The following is a 19,469-nucleotide window of genomic DNA, read 5'->3' on the forward strand; positions in this document are numbered from 1 at the left end:
AAGCTCTCGCTAGCGCTGCCTGTGGCCAGACCCGCCTCCCAACCCCTCTCGGGCGCACACTTACGTCCACCCAGACACACTCCGCGCGCTCCCTCGCGCTCTCGCTCGCCCGCCGCCGCCGCCTGCTCTCTCTCTCCTGCTCTCCCTGGTCTCTTTCTCCCCCCCCCCCCCCTTTTTTTTTTTGGTACCATAGAGTTGCTCTGAAAACAGAAGATAGAGGGAGTCTCGGAGCTCGCCATCTCCAGCGATCTCTACATTGGGAAAAAACATGGAGTCAGCTCCGGCAGCCCCCGACCCCGCCGCCAGCGAGCCGGGCAGCAGCGGCGCGGACGCGGCCGCCGGCGCCAGGGAGACCCCGCTGAACCAGGAATCCGCCCGCAAGAGCGAGCCGCCCGCCCCGGTGCGCAGACAGAGCTATTCCAGCACCAGCAGAGGTAGGAGGCTGCGAGAGGGGCTGAGGAGGGGGCGGCGGGAGCCCGGGAGCGGAGCGGGGGCCGGCCGGGAGCGGGCGCCCGGAGCGCGGGGTCCGGGGCCGCGCGCGAGCCTGCAGCGGCGCCCCGAGCCCGGAGAGCCCCCCTCCCCTCCCCCCTCCGCCCCCCAGAAATGTTGCAAACTTTTGCAGCCCGTTCTCGGGTTGCAGGAGGAGAGGGGGGCGGGGGAGGCGGCAGGAGGGTTGACAGCCGGCGGGCTCACCCCCAGGCTTTGATTTTTCTGCAAAGAGGAGGAAAGATGCGTAGCCCAAATTAAATACGCTCCCCCAAAATACGGAGAACCGGAGAGTGGGGGCCCGGGAAAGAAACTTTTAAAGCGGCAGTGTCCTTTTAAGAAGGAAAAAAAAAATCCGTTTATGGCCACCCTCCTCCGGCGTTACCTTTTCTCCTCTTGACAGTTTTGGCCCCGGCTGCCCCAGACGGGGTGTGTTTTCAGCCCCCCGCAGAGCTGAGGGGGTGCGGGAGGAGTGAGCGACCTGGGAAGCCCCGAGGGTGGAGAGGGGGCGCTTCTGGATCTGGGGGCGACGTGGGCACCTTCTCTGGACCACGGCGGTGGGTTTGGGATTTGGAGGAAGGGCTGGAGGAAGGGGGGTGCGGGCGCGCGAGGTGTTCGCCAAGTTGTTTGGCGGGCGCGGCTAGGGGAGATACGCAAGTTTGCAGACCCCGGGTTCGCAACCCAGCGCCCAGGCTGGCGGGGGGCGTGTGCACGCCAGCGCGCGGAGGGCGGTGGTGGTGTGGGACGCTCCACGCGCATTCGGAGTGAGCGTCTGCAAAAGCAAACAAGCAGAAACAGAAAGATCGAAATGCACCCAAACTTATTTCTGCCCTGGGAATCCTTCCCTCTCCGAGGTTCAAGCGTTTCTGTAAGAACCTGGGAATGGTCAGCGAGAGTTGAATGCTGGTTGGATAGTGCGAGAGATGTTCCCCCCCCCCCCCCCACACCTACCCTGAGCGATTTTTACACCTCATTTTGGAGAGTATGTGCGGTAGGGGGGGAGGACTCCATTGCCCCCTCTTTGCTTTTTTCTAGTTAAAAGTCGAGTGTTCGGGAAAGCTAACTCTCTTTCTTAAAGGTGTGGGAACCTGATGTGTGTGTGGGGGGTCTTGGGGGTGGGGGATTATTTATTTGATTGCGCCTGGAGTTTGCAAAGAACCGGAGGAAGCTACGGCTTTAATTACTGTTGTAAATAATGTATAAATCACGCCTGTCACTCCGGAGGAAGCGGGCTCGCTCGAGCAGCCCGGGGCTGGGGATCGGGAGGATCTCCAGCCCAGGCTTGGGCACTGGCCCAGCGCGCCCCCTCCTCTTGCCATTCGGCTTCTGGCGGCGACTGGGGAGGGCTGGGGAGAGGCGAGTGGGGGCCCGGGAGCCGCTCCCTTCCTCTCGATGTTATAGTTGGAGGTAGGAATATGGCTGATCATGTGCTGGCTGTTTTACAGTATTCACCCCCCCCCCCCCCACCTTAGCCACACCCCCTGTCCGGGCGCTTTCCCATTCACGGAATTCGAGTACAGTAAAAGCCATCAGGATGACACACACGAAAAACATTTAATTAAAGGCGATTTCCGAGGAGTGAACACGCTGAACCGCGGTTTGAGCGGAGGGGGGGGGGGGGTGTGGATCGAGGGCCGGGGGTAAAGGGAGAGGGATCAGGGCTGGGGGCCGGGTCCTGCCGCCAGCTTGGTGAGTTTGTGTGTGGAGAGCTTTTGGCTGCAAAGAGTATATTTAGACCCTGAGACGGTGGATTTGGAATGCGAGCGGGTTATGTAACAGGGTTAATCAGAAACACTGGAGAAAATCCCCTTCATGTGTTTCTGAGTTTTTTTTTTTTTTAAGCGGGGAGGGGGGGCGGAACATAGTATATACGAAGCCACACTAATTTCTGGTTTGTGCTGCCACCCCCTTCTGTGTTAACCTCCCCCCTTCCGTGTGTTATTAGCATCTTCAGGTGTCATTCTTGCCAGAAGGTGTTCTTGCAAGAGACCAGGGTGACAGGCTGCAGAACTGACTAACAAATCTGTAACTTGCTGTTCTTGCAAATTATATAACGCTGGGCATTCAGTACCACCAGACCCCAGGCATAGCAAAAAGGGGAGAGGGAAAAAGTAGGGGTGGGATGCATCTTGCACAGCTGACCTGTTGACCTTTATCCCCTTGCCCCCTAGAGGATCACCCCTTCCCCTCACTCTTCTTTGAACCGTCCCCTAGTCCATCCCTCCCAGGATTTACTAGGGGGAGGGAGAAGAGGTAAGGCCCAAACACTCAACTCACATCCTGCACGCAGGCACTAGGTTATATAACAGTCTGAATGGAAAAAGGAAGGTCAGAGATGGAGGCATCCTTTAGCTAACACAGCAGTAGTAATAGCTTCCAGAAATTATGTGCATTTGCAGACTTTAACCTCAGATGTAGTGTCTGCTCCTCAGGGATACCAGTCTTTGTGTGTGTGACCTAGGGAGAAAAAGAGAGAATGTGTAAGTATGCCTGGTAGAGGAGAGTGATTTGAAAATGGGAAATGTTTGGGTTTTCAGATGATGTAATGGAGTTGGCAGAATATGCAAGCCGGCTCCCAGAGTGTAAGCAGCAAGAAAATTGGAGCTGGCATCCAGTATTAATGTTGCATAAATTACAATATCGGAGAGAAATTAACCTATACACTAGGTGATTACGCCTTTTTAATACTTAAAACATAAAGGCACACAACTCAAAAGGAAAAGCAAACATCATCATCTTATAATTAGCATTTTCAACCTCAGGGAGGATTGAATGGAGTTCTTGGCATTGGGTGAAGTGGGAAGCTTTTGGATTTGGGAGATGCTTTCCAGAGAGGTAGCAGGGTTAGCTTCCAGCCAGTCGATATTGTGCAGTCCACAGAAACTGTGGTCTGGATTCGCACGACATTGAGGTGACCTCGTGAGACATGACTTAGGTGCACTTGAAGCTGTTGCTGAATGCCACGCTCCTGGGAATCCCCGTGTGAATGGACTGCGTATCCTTAAGTGCCCGAGCTGCCAAAATCGGATGCGTGACTTTGTAATCTGAAATTCGGACCTCCCCCAGTCCTTAAAACTAGCAGAGATCCTTAGCCCTTGTACTGAAACTGTCCTGTTTTCTAGGTGGTATTAATGATGGCTGGTGTCATTCAGTACCATCTTCACAGCACAATGAAAGGGAAAAAAGAAAGGCAAGAGACAACAGGGGAAGTAAGAATGAGGCGGAAAAAAACACAGCGAATCTTTAATTTAACAAGGCTTTCAGAGACTTCAGGGAGCCATAAGCATTGTGACATAACTGTTGTTAAAAACCCTTTTCCAGAATCGCATTATTATATGCATGCCAGAAGCTTACATATTGTACTTCCCTAAAGTTATCCTCACAGGGCTGTGTGGCACGCGGTTGGTTTGGAACACTCGTGCAGTAGGTTGAAGGCTTTTAGGGCAGGCCAACCTGAGGGAAAAATCGAAACCAGAAGATGGGATTAACACTGAAAAGCTCAGTTGGGTTGAGATTGAACCCCCTGGAAACTCAGTTTAGATTGACGTAAAATCAGTTAACAAGGCCTGTAGTTTATTTGTAGCCCTGAGGACTTCTAGAACCACATAATCCAAGTGCTTCACCTCCACACCCCGCTTTCAGTCTTGGCTGATTCACTTTCTGGGAGGTGCCCTTGCCTGGCAATTTAGAGCCCTCTCTGGAGATTGATTCGCAGATCAGCTTTTCTAACATGGTCCCGGCTCTCCACCGTGAGCAAATAAATGATGCCCCATAGTTTGAAAGAGCTACTGGCTGGGATAAAATCCTTTGCCGGAGGCATGGGATAATTATTTTTTTTAAACTAAGGGACTTTAATTTTCCGGTAAATTGCTCATAAAAAACATTTATAATTAGAGCCTTAAAAAATGCAATGGAATAATTTTAGAAAATGCATTTGGTGATAGTTGTGATAACCTTTTTTGTTGCTCCCCCCTTATTTCTTAAAAAGAATTGTATTATTAATCCAAAAGTCACATCCTGAATGGCTGAAAACTTTTGTAGCAGACTCATTTTATGTTAGCCACCTTTTGGAATTTTCCAGAACCTACCGGCATGATGAGAAGCCTTGGCTGTAGAACATGTCTCCCTTTCCAAAGCTGAAATATGGAGCCTGCATGGAAGCTCCCTAACTATGAGACCCTTCAGCTGGTGTTTTCAAGGCAGCAGAGGTGACAGGCGGTACACGCCTAGTTCCACACCAGGTTCCTAAGTGGGATGTAGGGAGGTGTGAGAATATTCATTGTTGTAGTTGTACCTCCAGGTGAAATGTTCTGAGGATTTTTGGTGACGGCTGAATTTCTTTTGGAAGTGAACTGACCCCTGTCCAGAGCTAACTTTTGGAATGCGAGTGAGACAAGCCCATGGGTTCTGATCCTGGGGCCACACTTTTGTCACGTCTGACTTAAGATGAGCGTTATTTCTCTACATTCTCCCATTTTTGCCTCCAGGATGTTGTGGTGTGATGTTTGAAGTGCAGACTGGGTTGGATGTCTCTGAAAATTCTTAAGAGTGTGCTCTTCTCTGTGCCCTCATCTTCTTAGTCTACTTGATGGATTGTGCTTCTAAGGTTATATTTGTACTTACGTGTCTAGAGAAGCGAAATACATAACTACATTTCACGTGTCTGGGAAGAAATAATGATGTGACTGCCCTGTGTGCAAAAGACTACGTTTTCTAGAAAGTCCAGCTCTCTCCATGTGATATAACGTTCTGCTCACCCGCTTTGTCTTCCGTGAGCCATTGTTCAGGAACTCTGAGGTAGACATCGTCTGCTCCCTCAAGGAGATTCCTGACCAGTCATCCCAGATTAGTGATAGATTCTTCTAGAGCGACAAGAGTCTGCTTTGAAAGGCCTTCCGGTTCCAGAGTGAACATTAACTTAGAATGTGGAATACCATAGTTTGAATATGAAGACTATCTGAATATGAAGACTGTCATCCTTGTTGAGAACTTCTACAAACGGTCTCTCTGTCCTTCCCTCCCTCCCCGCTCTGTTCTCCCTTCTGTCATTTTTAAAGTAGTGTTCTGGCTTTTTGGGGTGTGGGGGGATTGTGTGTGTGTGTGTGTGTGTGTGTGTGTGTGTGTGTGTGATTCATAATGGGAAGTGTTGGTTTGGAAATGAGCTGTTCAGTTTTTCATTCATCTTACTAAACTGTATGTTAAGAGAAATAAAAGTGAATCATTTTGAATTAGTGCTTTAAAAAAAATTCTCCAGATAATCAGTGTTCAAGTGTTGATTAATATACAGTAAATCATGATATTTCTATTTTTCTATAAGGGTACCAAGGCATTACTAATGAATTCGTTTTTCTGGCTAACTGTAGATTAACCAGAAATCTTTTCTGTCTTTTTCTTGTTGAATATGCTTTTTAAATGTGCTGGTCCCCTTTCCTACCCCGGAAAGAACATTGGGAATGTAATTGAATCTTTCTTTGAGGTTTGAGGATCTTACAGTGCCACAGGGTCACTGTTCTGAGGATGAATTCTGATTGTACATTATAGAACTGTGAATGGAGACAGTGCCAGAGATTGGACTAAATCTGCCATGATCCCGGTGTGAAAATTGTTTTCTTTTTCCATTAAGTCCTCGATATCAGTATGTTTTGTTATTTGCCGTTTTTGTTCTCTAACTTGCAAGGACCAAAACGAAAATTCCCTTTAATTCGTTAATTCTGGTTAATTGAGGTTTTTACTTTCTAGGAAAATTGCACCCTGAATCTAGAGCCCTAATTCTTTCCCTACAGTTATACAGGATGTAAAGTCATTCTCAGATATTTAAGAAGACTGTTGTATTTACAAATAAGTTATGTAATATATTACCGTAGCATTATATAACTTCTCCCCCGTGTAATAATGGTGGATAGAAATATCAGCTAATTTTGCGTCTTCCTTAGATATACTGAGGGGTATCTAATAAATCTTAAAAGCTAGGAAATTCTGGGTTTGAGAGAAGACTTTCAAGAATATCAATAAAGAACATTTAAATTCCCCTAAAGGAGATTCTCCTTTAAAGTTTGGGCCTTTGTTCACCGGGCCAGTATGGAAAGCCTCCCCAGGACCGTGCCATCAGAGGCGGACTTTCTCAGGGCCGCCCCACCTGACTTAATGATAGTCTGCGGTTATCTTCTGGTATCTTTGATGTCTCAACATTGCAGATTCTTTTTAGGAGTCATGGTGCTCTTCTGTGACAGCCCAATTATTATTATTTTGTTTTTGGAGTAAGGACATCAAGGAGATTGTCTACAGAAGGCCTCGGAAGAGGGGGAGGGGGCACGATGAGGAATACGTGTGCCATAGCTCGTGGCTTGGCTTTTTGCTCCCACTTTTACATGCTGAGGTTAAAAAGAATTACAGGTAACAATTCCCTTGTGTTGGTGGAAGAACTGTTTTGTTTTGTTTGCTTTCCTGACAGATGTTTATGGCCTCTGTTGACATGTCACCATTACAGACTGTCTTATCACATTATGTGCCGTGGCACATTGACAGTGGCTTGGCCCTGTGGCCTCCTGGTGATTGTCTTGTGTGCAGAACCGAGGCGCTGGTGGCCAGCTGCAGAGCCCTCCGAGGTGGCCACCGCCAGTTGAGAGTGCAGGTTTCCCACCCCCTTGAAGGTGCTGGAGGTGCTGTTTTTCCTGAAGCTCAGTCAGAGGCTGGAACTGAGTAGGAATGCTTGTGGGGTTTAGAAGCCTCATGATCTCCCAGCCTCGCATCCTCTCTAGCAGTGTTATTTGGGCATTTGAGTTTTGATTGCGAACTATCTTAAAGTTGTGTTTTTTTTTTTTTTCCTGAAATAATCAGGAAGTCCCTCCGTCCGTGAACAGACAGCGATAGATGAAACTCTTCTGGGGCACAAGGAAGGGTGCCACTTAGTACAGGATCCTCAAGCCTGTGAAAGAGGCAGCGCCTTGTTAAAAATACCTAGCTTACTTCGGGGGAGGATTTGGCTGAATACTGATGAAGTTTATGAAATATGAATGTAGTGAAGTTGCTGTACGTAAGTGGTAGGCGTGTGTGAAAGAAGTAAGAAGAAATAAAATTGTGTATAAATGACACTCTGAAACTTGATGGAATTGTATACGTGACAGGAATGGTGACGTTTGGGTCTGTGCTTAATGGGGGAAAGTAAACTGGCTTAAAATCTATATGTCAAACTAGGTGCGGGACTAACAATTAGAGAATATAAGATTTCTGAACATACTTTGTGAGCAAAGAATGCTACCGAGGATAAACGGGGGGAAAAACTGAGGGACCAACACTTGAATTTATGAGGAGGTACGGTAATCACTGTTTTAAGTAATCCAGACTATTAACTGCCGTGCTGCTAGGTAGAGAATTCGTTAGCCCAACAAAAGGCATAAATCGGAATTTGAGGTTGTGTGGGAGAAATCCTCTTGATCCCCAAAGCATAAATGCATGTACTGAGAAGAAAGCTTCACACGATGTAATTTTTTCTGTCTTATCCTGATTAATTGACAGCCAACTGTATGCGTCTTTCCTGGAGGTGACTTTACAATCTCCAGACACAGACATTTCTCTCCGAAGTGGAGTGAAGGAAGGAGAACCCACAAGCTAAAGTGTGTTTCACTGGGTGAAGTATTTTGGGGGGAGAGATAAGGAGGGTGCAGCAGGGGAACGGAGCACTGTGTACAGGGATGGAGAGTGTCTGGGGCTGGGGAGTGGGGGCAGTGAATGAAGAAAGGAATCTCTGGAGGGAAAGGAGACTTCTGTGCAAAAGAAAATGAAATTAGCATTGACTCTGAAATGGCTGGGAATGTGACTTTCTAATTTTAAATTATCTTTAACAAGGGCAATGAAAAGAGGAAAAGTTGACACTTTGAGAAGTTATGACGAACTTGTCGAGAATGCCAATTGACAAAGGCAGGTAAGGGAATACTTGGAAAAACAGAACAAGAACAGGTCTGAAGGGCATGATGATCTTCTTCCTAGTGTGTTAAGGGAATTGGCGGGCATGTTTATTGACTCTTCCAATTAGTTTTAAAGAAACCTGAAGAAATGGACAATGACGGAGAAAAGCCAACCAGATGTGATTCTCCCCTTCCAGAAGCAGAGAGCTTATCTCATCCCATGTGATCGATGCCGGTCCTGGGGAAGACTGACTGTGTAGAAGTGAATGGATTTCCAACATACCAATCACAGAAGAAACAAGGGTATATTTAGCAAGTCTAAAACCTCTTCGATAAACTGCATTGCTTTTCATTTGCACCGTAAGGTCATAAAGCCAGTGGATGGTAAGAAGGCCGTGGTAACGACACAGCGTGTACTCCCAGGAAGTGTGTGGGATGGGGATGTTATATCTGAAAGGACAGGGCATTTGGGAGGATGAACTGCCCATAACTCTCAATTGTCCAGGTAATGAAGCATTGGAAAGCAAAGGCAAATGAAATACTTTGATAATCAAAAATGATGCTTCTTGTAGTGATCCTATTAGTTGACTGATGATGACAAGTGTGAAATTGTGAGCTGTATTTTTACCATTTCTGGCACTCATGGCCCATTTCTGTTGAGTGCATTTATGCAGAAAGTGGGAACCCGGACAATTTCCATAGACCAGGCTGTTAACCCAGAAGATGTAAAATTTCACAGCGTGAAGGATGAGGGTTGAAGATTAGTGAGGGACTAAAATTTCTTGAGGCCCTACAAAGAATCCGTAGAAGAACTGATAACTACACTGATTGGCTCTGGGAAGTCCTAAAGCTCGTGTTCTAACCTTGAGCTGTCAGGGTGTGTGCTGGGTACGTGGTGCTCACTCATGGTGTTGTCGCTGGTCATGTTCTGTTAGCCCAAAGCCTGTTGGAGACAGAAGGGACCTTATGAATCATGGACCCTGGCCCTCCTGGTTTAAACTGACGCTCACAGAGGTGTAACAATGTGCCCAAAGTTCCGTTCCTAGTAAATAGCAAGGCTGTGAGAAGAGTACAGGTCTTCTGCTTCCACACCCAGTGTTCCTTCCACGTGGATGCTGTGCCAGGATGCTCAGAAGTTCCAGGAATGTACAAAACCAAGCTCCTGCCCTCCTAGGAAAGCCCCCTGAGGATATTACAGTGTGTACACAAGTTAACCCAGCACGAGATAGTTGACACGTATGAAAGTCAGTGCGCGCCATGTGGGTTCTGCAGAAATAATAGAACATTATCAGTAATTGTTATTTTTTTAAATCCCACTAGGCATTTATATTATATACAAATGAGCTTGTGAACCTGTGGCTGTGTCCAATAAGACCATTCTAAAGCACAGCGACCTTGCTGCCTGTGGCTCCGTGCTCTGATTCAGTAGGAAGTAAAATAGAGGCTATGGAGGGGAATATCTTGTCATTAGCACCTGCATGGGCGGTTACGCTAGCTGGAGCTGGCCACAGGGGAGGCGTCTCTCAGCCGCTGCCCTCTTTCCTCGAGGCAGAGGATTTATACAGATGCTCAGAAGCAAGTCTGCCAATGGAATGCTATATAGCCAGGAAAAATCATGTTGTAGTAGAAAAATAGCTTTTGACAGGAAAATGTCAGTCACTTATTAGTGAAGAGTAGTAACTTTCATAGTAGTATACACATAATGTCATCATTTTTGTAAGGAATTACTGTGTGTGTGTGTGTGTGTGTGTGTGTGTGTGTGTGTATTAATATGGACCCATCTACACCTTGATAATGAAATGATAAGATGGTTATTTCTGGATTGATTACCTCTGGTGTTAGTTTTTTTTTTTTTTTCTCTGTGCTCTTCTGTATTTCTGACTTTCCTGGGTTACACATGTATTACTTTTGTAACTAGAAAAAAATAAATCTTACTTTTTTTTTTCTCAAAAAAAGATTGTGTGTTGTGAAACTGGGGGTACTTTGAAGGAACTGATTCTGAGCTTAGTATGTTATACAGAATTTCTGGGTGTTTCAGGATAGGCCAAGTTTACTGGCCCAAAGAGTAGTACCTTTGATGGTCACATTCAGCCAGGAACGTCAGGAAGACAAGGGTCGTTCAGCTTGAATGTGAAAAAAAAGTGTCAGATAGTGGAATTTCTTGCCCCTCTAGGACACTGTCTTTTAAGTGTTTATACCGTGACCTCCAATACGAGAAACATACTACATCGTGAGCCAGTACAGACAACACACACACACACACACACACACACACACACACACACACACACGGCACATGGGTGCAGTAAACTTTTCACATAAAATACGTATCCTTTACCTACGATGTGCTGTTATTTTTGCTCTATTATTTACAGGCAAGTTACAAATCTCAAGCCACCAAATTGGTTTCGTGATCTATTTATGGGCTGCCTCTTACAGTTTTAAAAACCCTGTCCTGGGTATGAGCGGGTGGCCTGGCAGTAGGAGGGAGGGTGTGAGGGATGGACTGTTTCCACAGTAACTGATGTTGGACTCCAGGTGTTACTCATGATTTCAGAGAGGAGGTGGGGGAGGGAAAATAATGTAAATACTTATTATTTGTAATCATATGGTATCTTTATGCCACTTTTAGCACATGTTCATTAATACCCTGTTACATTTAAAATTTTTAAAAAAATTTTTTAGATTTATTTATTTTTGAGAAACAGAGTGAGACAAAGCGTGAGCGGGGGAGGAGCAGAGAGAGAAGGAGACACAGAATCGGAAGCAGGCTCCAGGCTCTGAGCAAGCTGTCAGCACAGAGCCTGACACGGGGCTCGAACCCATGAGCTGTGAGTTCATGACCTGAGCTGAAGTCGGACACTCAACTGACTGAGCCACCCAGGTGCCTCAATACCCTGTTGCATTTAGACATGCATCTGCCTAGACTGGCTTAGAATGTAAATCCTGGGATCCCCTTTGCTCAGGTTTGTTGTCACTGTGTCCAGGCACGAGGGTGGCATTCTTTGATTCAGCAACCGTTTTCTGAGCCCCTTGCTTGTGCCAGGCACTGTGCTAGGCTCTGGAAGAAAGCAGCAAACCGGAGAGGTCAGATCCCTGCCTTCTGGGATTTTATGTTCTAGTGGTGGCATCTCTCAGTGAAGCCCATGGTTTGGGTCACTTCTGATGATTCTCTGCTATGAGTGTCTTAGACTTTGCCTTTTTCAGCCAGTTCCCCGTACGTGCTTTGACCCTTCCCCTCTTCTTCTTCCCAGCCCAGTCTCCCATCTCACGTCCCAATCTCTCTTGGCTTCTTGAAAGTCTGCAGTCATTTTCAGATAAGGCTGTGAGGTAAGACTCACCCTCTCCCTCCTGCAGTTCTCGTGACCCCTGCCTTCTACAGTAGTCAGTCATGTGGGCCTTGCTCACGCAGTAAGCACGCAACCTCTTCCTTTGCCAGGTTCCTTTATACTGTCTTACGGTGTGAATTTCCTGGGTAGGTGTCTAGTCTCTCCAAGAAGATCAGCACAGTGGTTTATTATTTTACCCCTGCACCACGCTTTGCAACAGAGGAAGTGCCCATTAACTGTGCAGCGAATACCTTTGACATTGCCCTGCCAAACTGGTCACTTTTTCAGTAGATTCAGCTCTACATTTCCCAACTCTGCCAGCGTGGCTTCTATTTTCTTATATTTCCAGCTGGGCCTTGGGTTTGGACCCAGCTGCCCTTGTTTGTCCCATTTCTTTCTCTCTTGGATCCGCCAGTCCTCCCCTCAGTAGCAGGTTCAGGCCTGCTCCAGTCTTGAGCAACGCAGATGAAGGAAGGTTGGACGTGTCGGGAAACAAGCGTGCATGGTTGTTACATGCTCCCTGCTGGGAGTGAGACAGACCTGGGCCAGAGGCCCGGGTGTGCTGGGTGCTGGCTATGTGACGTTAGGTAAGTGAATTCACTGCTCAGTCTGTTTCTTTTATCACCTAAAAACTAGAGATGTTTATGATGCTGGCTTCCCAAGGTGGTTGAGGATCACCTGTGATCATGCGTGCGTGGCACCTGCCAGGATGCCTGGTGCACATCACGTGTAACTCTAGTGATGGTGGTGATGATGGGCACATACAGAAACAGGGGGTCCACTTGCCCCCTCCCGCCTGTCTCCTCCTCAAGGTCTTTGGCTCCCTTTCCTTAGAGCATTTCTCCCTGGTTCCACGTGGTTGCTCTATGAAACAAGCAAGAGCATCTGAAGGCATCTAAAGCATCTAAAGCCTTTTCCTCCTTTTCCTGACTGGATCTGCCCCAGTCGCTCAGCTCAACTACCATGGGCTGGATTCTTGTGAGGACGAATCACTTAAGCTCAACCCTGTCAGCCACTTGGGCTTCCGGAGCTTACACCCCACACCTTCCAGTGAACCAGAAGAGGGCTATGTTTGCCCGTCCCCTTCCCCCGTCCGTACTATTTGTTCAGTCCTGCTGGCTGCCCCCTCCAGACATTGAGGCTGTGGGAGCACCCTCCTTCCCACTATGCTCCGGAGCTCTCTCCCGCCTCATTTCTCAGCGACCCGTCATCATTCCTTGCCCTCCCTTCCCCTTTACTCACTTTCTCCTCCCTGCCAAAAATCACGTTGGAGAAGCCTGTCTGCGAGGGTTCCATTCAACTTGTTCTACATTAATGCTCCACTACGGTGACCCACTGCTGAGTCTTTCACTTGTAATGTAATCTAATAATTTACATGCACTTTGCAAGCAATACTCTCAGAGACTCACAACCTGCTTGAAATTGCTCTGCTGTTACAGCAGTTGAACTGATGAGAGAGAGCACTGTGAGAAAGAGTAGTTATGGGGACCACAATGGTATTGGGTAAACCCAGGAAAATAATATTAGTGTAAGGTGAAGGTGTGCTGATGGATTATAATATCCTTTCTTAGAGAATCACTTAAACTTGCTGAGGGTCTGGTATTGATTTTGACTGATAAGTGGACTAGGATCGGTCAAAGTATAGCCGGTAGAAGCATTAGCAGGGGACAGGAAGAGGACCAAGAGTGGAAGCCTGTCTTTCTCGGAGGCTGTGAAAATGTTTTTGTTTGGATACACTACGTGACTTTTACAGAATTAATTGACACTCTGATTAGGTTGTTTTATTTCTTTACTCAAAGATGTTGGAAGCCAGTTCTCATATGCAGTAGTAATGAAAATGGAGTAATGCTGTAGTAATGATGCCGTTGTAAAGTGGATTACACTATTAATTAAGCATCTATTTGGTCTCATTTGTATTGTGCTAGTGTGGGTGATACACATACACAGACGTAGAGTAGCTGGTTTTTAAGAGACAAACTGTAGCTGAGAAGCCCCGATCCTATAATAATGAACAGTCAGTGAAAATAAGCCATTGTTCAGTGAGAAAGTTTTTATGTATTTATAATGTATGTATAATATACTTACGTGTCTATATAAAATACACATATTTTGTATATGTACGTATTTACACACACATGCACATGCATCCATATACACATATACACAGGCACATGCATATGTTATGACTGTCAGGGTGATCAAAAAAATATAGGGTGACTGTGGCCTAGAAATGTTTGCCTTCTGTTGCCTTTTAACAAGTTGGCTAGCTTGCATGGGGAGAGGTGTCTATTATGGCAGGCCAAGTCAATAATGGTATCAAGGACAGGGTTTGAAAACAAAGCTTTGTGTATTTTTTGCAACCGTTTGGTTCTTATTATGGTGTCTGAGAATCTCTATTTATTGATATTTCTCAGGTGGGGGAAGAAACATTAAGGCCCAGGAACTAGGGTCATTTTATTTTCTGTCATTGATCTCCCAAGGAAGGGCATTGGCCAAAGAACTTCCTCCACAGCAGAAAGGTAGAGGCATATTTTTATGCCTTAAGTCATAAGCCAACCCTAGAGCAAAAACAGGATCTGGGAAGGCAGCATCCAGTGTGGTTGCTCCCAGTGGGACATGGAAATTAGAAAGTCCACAAATCTATCACATTTGCCATGGATCCAGTAACTTTAGCCCTTCACTCCTGGGAGCACTGGCGTGGGTGGGGTCATTTGGCATTGTGTGTGAGTTTCTAACTAAGAGGGTGGTATTTCCAGCGAGGTGCTGAAGACTTCCCTCGGGCGTCTCTAGCCTGGATTGCTGTGGTTTTGTGCAATAGCCATCTGGAAGAGATCTTCCTGCAGTGGCCATCTAGAAGGCATTTTATTGTAGTCTCCATCTCTCCCCTCCACTTGATTCAGAATTTTGCTTTTGCAGCATTGTCAATACCACCACTTGGTAATCTGTAACCTCAGAAAGACCTCATCCAGAGAGGTGAGATTATATGTAGCTTAGAATATATTTAACTTTAATATATATAATACTTGCTCCGATGACCAAAATGTTGAAAGCAAATTTGCTCCATAAAGAACGGTGTGCTCACTGCATCACAGATCAACAATGTTGATGGTAGTCTCTGAGTATTTGAGGAGAGAGGACACAGCATCAGTGCCTGGAGGGTGGATTAAGAACATATTTAGTGGAGGGGCGCCTGGGTGGCTCAGTCGGTTAAGCATCCGACTTCGGCTCAGGTCGTGATCTCACAGTTCGTGGTTCAAGCCCCGCATCGGGCTCTGACAGCTCGCAGCCTGAAGCCTGCTTCAGATTCTTTGTCTCCCTCTCTCTCTGTACCTCCCCTGCTCATGTTCTGTCTCTCTCTGTCTCAAAAGTAAATAAAAACATTAAAAAAAAAAGAATATATTTAGTGGAGAGATTTTATTGCAAACCTCAATGAAAAAAATATCAATATCATATTGTGCCTAATAAAATGTTATAATGAAAATTGCCGTGATGTTTGACAACATCCCTTTATTAATTAGTCTTTTTCATTGTTATTTCTTAGTAGCAAATACACTCTGGTTTTATCGCTCATTAGTTATAGTCCTTATTGAATTCATGTTTTGCTAATTCGACGTGTTTATCTCCACATTGGTCTCCGAGACGTTCCTTGAGGGCAGTGTTGTAGACTGTCTTGAATCTTCGGTCCCCTATCTCTGTTACTTGGACATTCAGTGAATGCCTTTAGGAAGCCAGTGACCGGGCAGTTGAGAATCAATATGTGTAAGATGAGCCAGCAGAGGGAAGACTAGGATGAGGCAAAAAAATCTAATATTCTTCGAAAGCCTCAGATGTTTAAATGTGATGCAATATATTGCCTCCTTTCATTCATTCATCAACTATTTATTGAACATTTGCTATGTGCCAAGTCACATGTTGGTCGGTGGAGGTACAAGTTGAGTTAAAGGGAAGTGATAGGCAGGAAAGACCCAGTAATTTCAAAAAAAACCGTGGAGAGTGCTATAACAGAGATACTTACAAAATACATAGCATACAGAAGAGGGAGGAAACTCTTCATGAGGAGTTAGGGAAAGCTCACAGGTAGGTAGCTTTGCCTGGTTTTAGGGAAAATGGGGAGAGATTTACCAAGGATGCAAAAAGGCCAAGGTACAGGAGATCAGAGTTCATGGCGCATTCAGGGAGGGTGAATGAGGTGTAGCTCGGCATGAAGTATGTTGGCAAGGACGAGGGGATGAAGCTGGACGAAGTGGGCAGGGGCCAGGTAAGCCTTTTGGACATTTTCCTATGCAAAATTTTGAGCAGGTGACAAATACGAGCTTTCTTTTTCATAAGATCCGTAAACACAAGTGTGTTTGAAGTTGGGATGGAAAATCGACAGTGTCGATAAGGAGCCAAGCTAGGACGTCTCTGTGTCGGCTGTGCGGAGACATAGTGCAGGCCAGGACTCGGATGGAGGCGGGCTGGGCTGTGAGGTAGCATTTCTCGGGAGGTAGAATGGAAGGCTCACGAGGGAGGTGGTGTCAGGAGTTAGTACCTGAGCTGGGTGGAATTACTGGCTGGGACAGTCTGGGGTGGGATGTGAAAGGGGAGAAGGCCGGGGTTCCCAGGCTTAGTTGGAGGTCCTGGGGAAGTGTCTGATGGGCAACTGGAAATCTGGGGCTGGCAGGGAGAGTGTTTGTCGGGGAATCGGGAGAAACGGTTTTTAACAAGGGCCTGGAGCTTAGGAGGGACAGCTGGGCTGGAGGCGTTCTGGAGCAGTGTTTTTAACAGGGGATTGGAAGGTGAAATTTTTATACCAGGACATGTGTACATGTTTACATCAAGAGAAGATAAGCCCAAGGTCCAAGTGGGTGTGGTTGCGAAAGTAAAAGGGATGGATTGTTGCAGTGACAGAGAAAAGTGTCTCAGAAGACTGGCTTTAGACTTGGCAATTTTACATTTACTGAAACCATTACAAAAAACAAACAAACCAAGAATGTCTTTAAAGTCAGAGTGAGGCTCTGATACGTGTTGCTGCTGCTGGTTGCATTTGGGTTTTATCTGCTTTGATGGTGGTCTCCTTCCTATCATGTCTAATTGATGACTATAGACTTGTTGCTCGCCTCTCCTGTCCCCCCCCCACCCCCTTTTCTTAACTTTCTACACAGCTCAGCATTGATTTATCCTGTCTCTAAAGGGAATCTGCCTCACACTTGGCAGAACCTCAAGGTAGGGAGAAATGGAATGAATAGTAGCCGTGGAGAGGTCTCCACATTGCCCTGGGAGAAAGGCTTCGTGGGAGAGAGAGTTGAAAGAGGGTCTTGAGAAAGGGTGTGAGATCTTCAAAGGATGGGGTCTGGCCATGGGAAACTAAATGGGAGACTTTTTTCTTTGTAGTTGAGAGAGAAACAGAAGGGCACAAGTGTTTGTTGGCATTGATTATGAGTGTGGTGGAATTGCCGCTCTGTGTTTCCGACACGTAACTGTTTTCAGGGGGCGTCCACGTATGCGGTAGCCTCTGGAGGTCCTGGAAAGGAGTTGATAGTGTCACAGCTCATGGAGGGGCCAGAGAGGTGTTGTGTCATTAGGGAGACCTGTTGACTTAAAACAAGTGGGATACTGATAGGCCGAACTTATCTCGGACTCCAATAAGCGTGACAGGAGGGGCTTTGCCTGTCGGAAGGGCCATTCCTTTGCCTTCTGAGGCAGATAGCAGAGCTCCCCATTGTTTTCAGTGAGCTCTGGCTAAATACTTTCCCTGTAGATATTCCACTAATATATCCTATGAATTATTTGTGTTATCTCTGTGCTGTGAAATTAGAGGCCTTCACCCACAGTGTGGTAAGCAGATTAAAACGAAAGCCTGTTTTTTATGGTATGGGGGAAACCGGGCAAGTATCAGGGAACCATTTTGTGTGTGTTTGATCTGACAGTGGGGAGGCCTTGGGATGCCAGTGTCTTCTAAAATCTGAAAGCTGAGCTCCGGCTGGAGTTTTCTTCAAAGAGGTTTATATTTTATCCGTTGGCACTTCTGAGGGGGAAGGAAGGTTTGGAGTGGGTGATTCTGCGATGATTCTTTTCTCGCTGCTGTTTTTCTTCTCCGTCTTTTTAACTTTGCAGAAAGCCCTTCCAGTTCTACGGTCAGACCCCATTCAGGACGTTGGTGGCCAAACAGTCCCCTTTTGTTAAGCGAGCGTCCTATTTTTGTTTCTCTTGAAAGGTGCCCTTCAGGACAGCAGAGTCTTTATTTGGGCTGTTTAGAATCAAGCCCTGGAGAAACCTAGTTAGAAATTGTTCTAAACCCAGGCCAAGCGCCTCCTTTGCTAGCGAGGCAAAGCTAAACCCACAAGATGAAATCTAACCAGTTGGTTACCTGAGAACCACCGTGGGGAGTTCTCCAGCTTGACTTCTCTTGCTCTGGCCGCCATCCCAAGAGTGAACGCTGAGGGTCATGGCCTTTCTGTGCAGAGATGCAGGAAGAGAGTTCTGGCTCTTGGTGAAGAGGCGTAGGTTGGTTTATGTTTTAAAGGGTCCTGTGTCAGCTCGCAAAAACGTGGAGGATTAACGTTTATTCAATTAATCGATTTCATTTGCCTTTTTTCAAAGAAAAAGGTATCAATGGCTTTAGCCTACCACAGATAGGTCCAGGACTCCCACTTCTGCCCTTTTCTTCCACAAATTAGGTAAACTGAGTCCTTTGAGAGCACTGGGGCATGTGTAGGATTTGATAATTTGGAGGTTATGCATATGAGGTTATTTTATTTTCTTCCGTTATAATAGATATGGGCCCAACGTCTGTGATTTGAAACAGAATCTTCGTTCCTTCACCAAAACCAAAGATCCTCTGGTTGAGGGCTCAGACGGGCCTCATTGCACAAGTACTGCCTTCACTTTGTGGAATTTTTCTGCCCACTTGAAAGATCACCTGGGTCATTCAGGTGGCCTGGGGAAGAGTGTTGGTCTTTGTTAGAGAAAGAAAGACTGGCTGGACAAGTTAGATCCCTAGGGGCAGTTTGGAGCCTCTCGAGCATGAGGTCATCGGTATATTTAAATTCTCAGCTTCCACACACACTGGTCAGCGACGCTCCACCCCCTCCTCGCTCACTGCATATTTTCTCTTGTGTTTCCAGAGGAGATCTCTGCCTCTTGGGGATCCCCCAGCCTCCTGGGAGCAACCATGCCACTGGTCCCTGTGTACACAGACAACTAAAAAGTGAAGTGGTTTGGAGATAGGCGTCATTTTAAGGCTAAAGTCATACATTTTAGAAAGTTGAGGGCTGGTTCTGTGACAGGGAAGTTGAGCTAAATATGCAGTTCTATTTTAATTTTCACTTTATGCCAAGGCAAAAGCATTGGGAGATAGGCTATAAATGTATAAGTAAGTCACTGCAAGAATAGCCCTTGCAAAATGCAGATTTAGGAAGGCTAAATATTTTCTCACATACTTTAATGCACACGAATAACTAACCCCTGATCCAGTTCCTGAGAAAGGGATGTTGTATAACCACTTAACCTTGATCGCTGTCGTGAATAGTACAGAAGTCTGCTTAGCTGTGTTGTAAGTATTTGGTTGTCTTCACTCCAGCCACAAAAACAAAATACCAGAGACTGGGTACATTAAACTACAGAACTTCATTTTCTCGTGGTTCTGGACATTGGGATGTTCCAGACCCAGGTCCTGGCAGATCTGCTGATTATTGGTGAGGGCCCTCTTCCGGCTTGTAGGCAGCTGGCTTCTTATGATATCCTCACATGGTGGAGAGGGAAAGTTCTG

The 19,469-nt window shown here is 46.3% G+C and overlaps 1 protein-coding gene across 1 annotated transcript in view; it reads left to right on the top strand.

Annotated features, from left to right (window-relative positions):
• The first annotated feature begins 203 nt into the window (after positions 1-203).
• Positions 204-19,469, top strand: part of RORA (RAR related orphan receptor A) — a 714,631-nt gene continuing 695,365 nt past the window's right edge. The window contains exon 1 of the mRNA XM_047861983.1: positions 204-434. Coding sequence (XP_047717939.1) covers positions 269-434 — 166 coding nt within the window. The 5' untranslated portion in view covers positions 204-268. The remainder of the gene's footprint in view (positions 435-19,469) is intronic.

This window comes from Prionailurus viverrinus, chromosome B3 (assembly GCF_022837055.1).
Source record: "Prionailurus viverrinus isolate Anna chromosome B3, UM_Priviv_1.0, whole genome shotgun sequence".
Classification (NCBI taxonomy): Eukaryota; Metazoa; Chordata; class Mammalia; order Carnivora; family Felidae; genus Prionailurus; species Prionailurus viverrinus.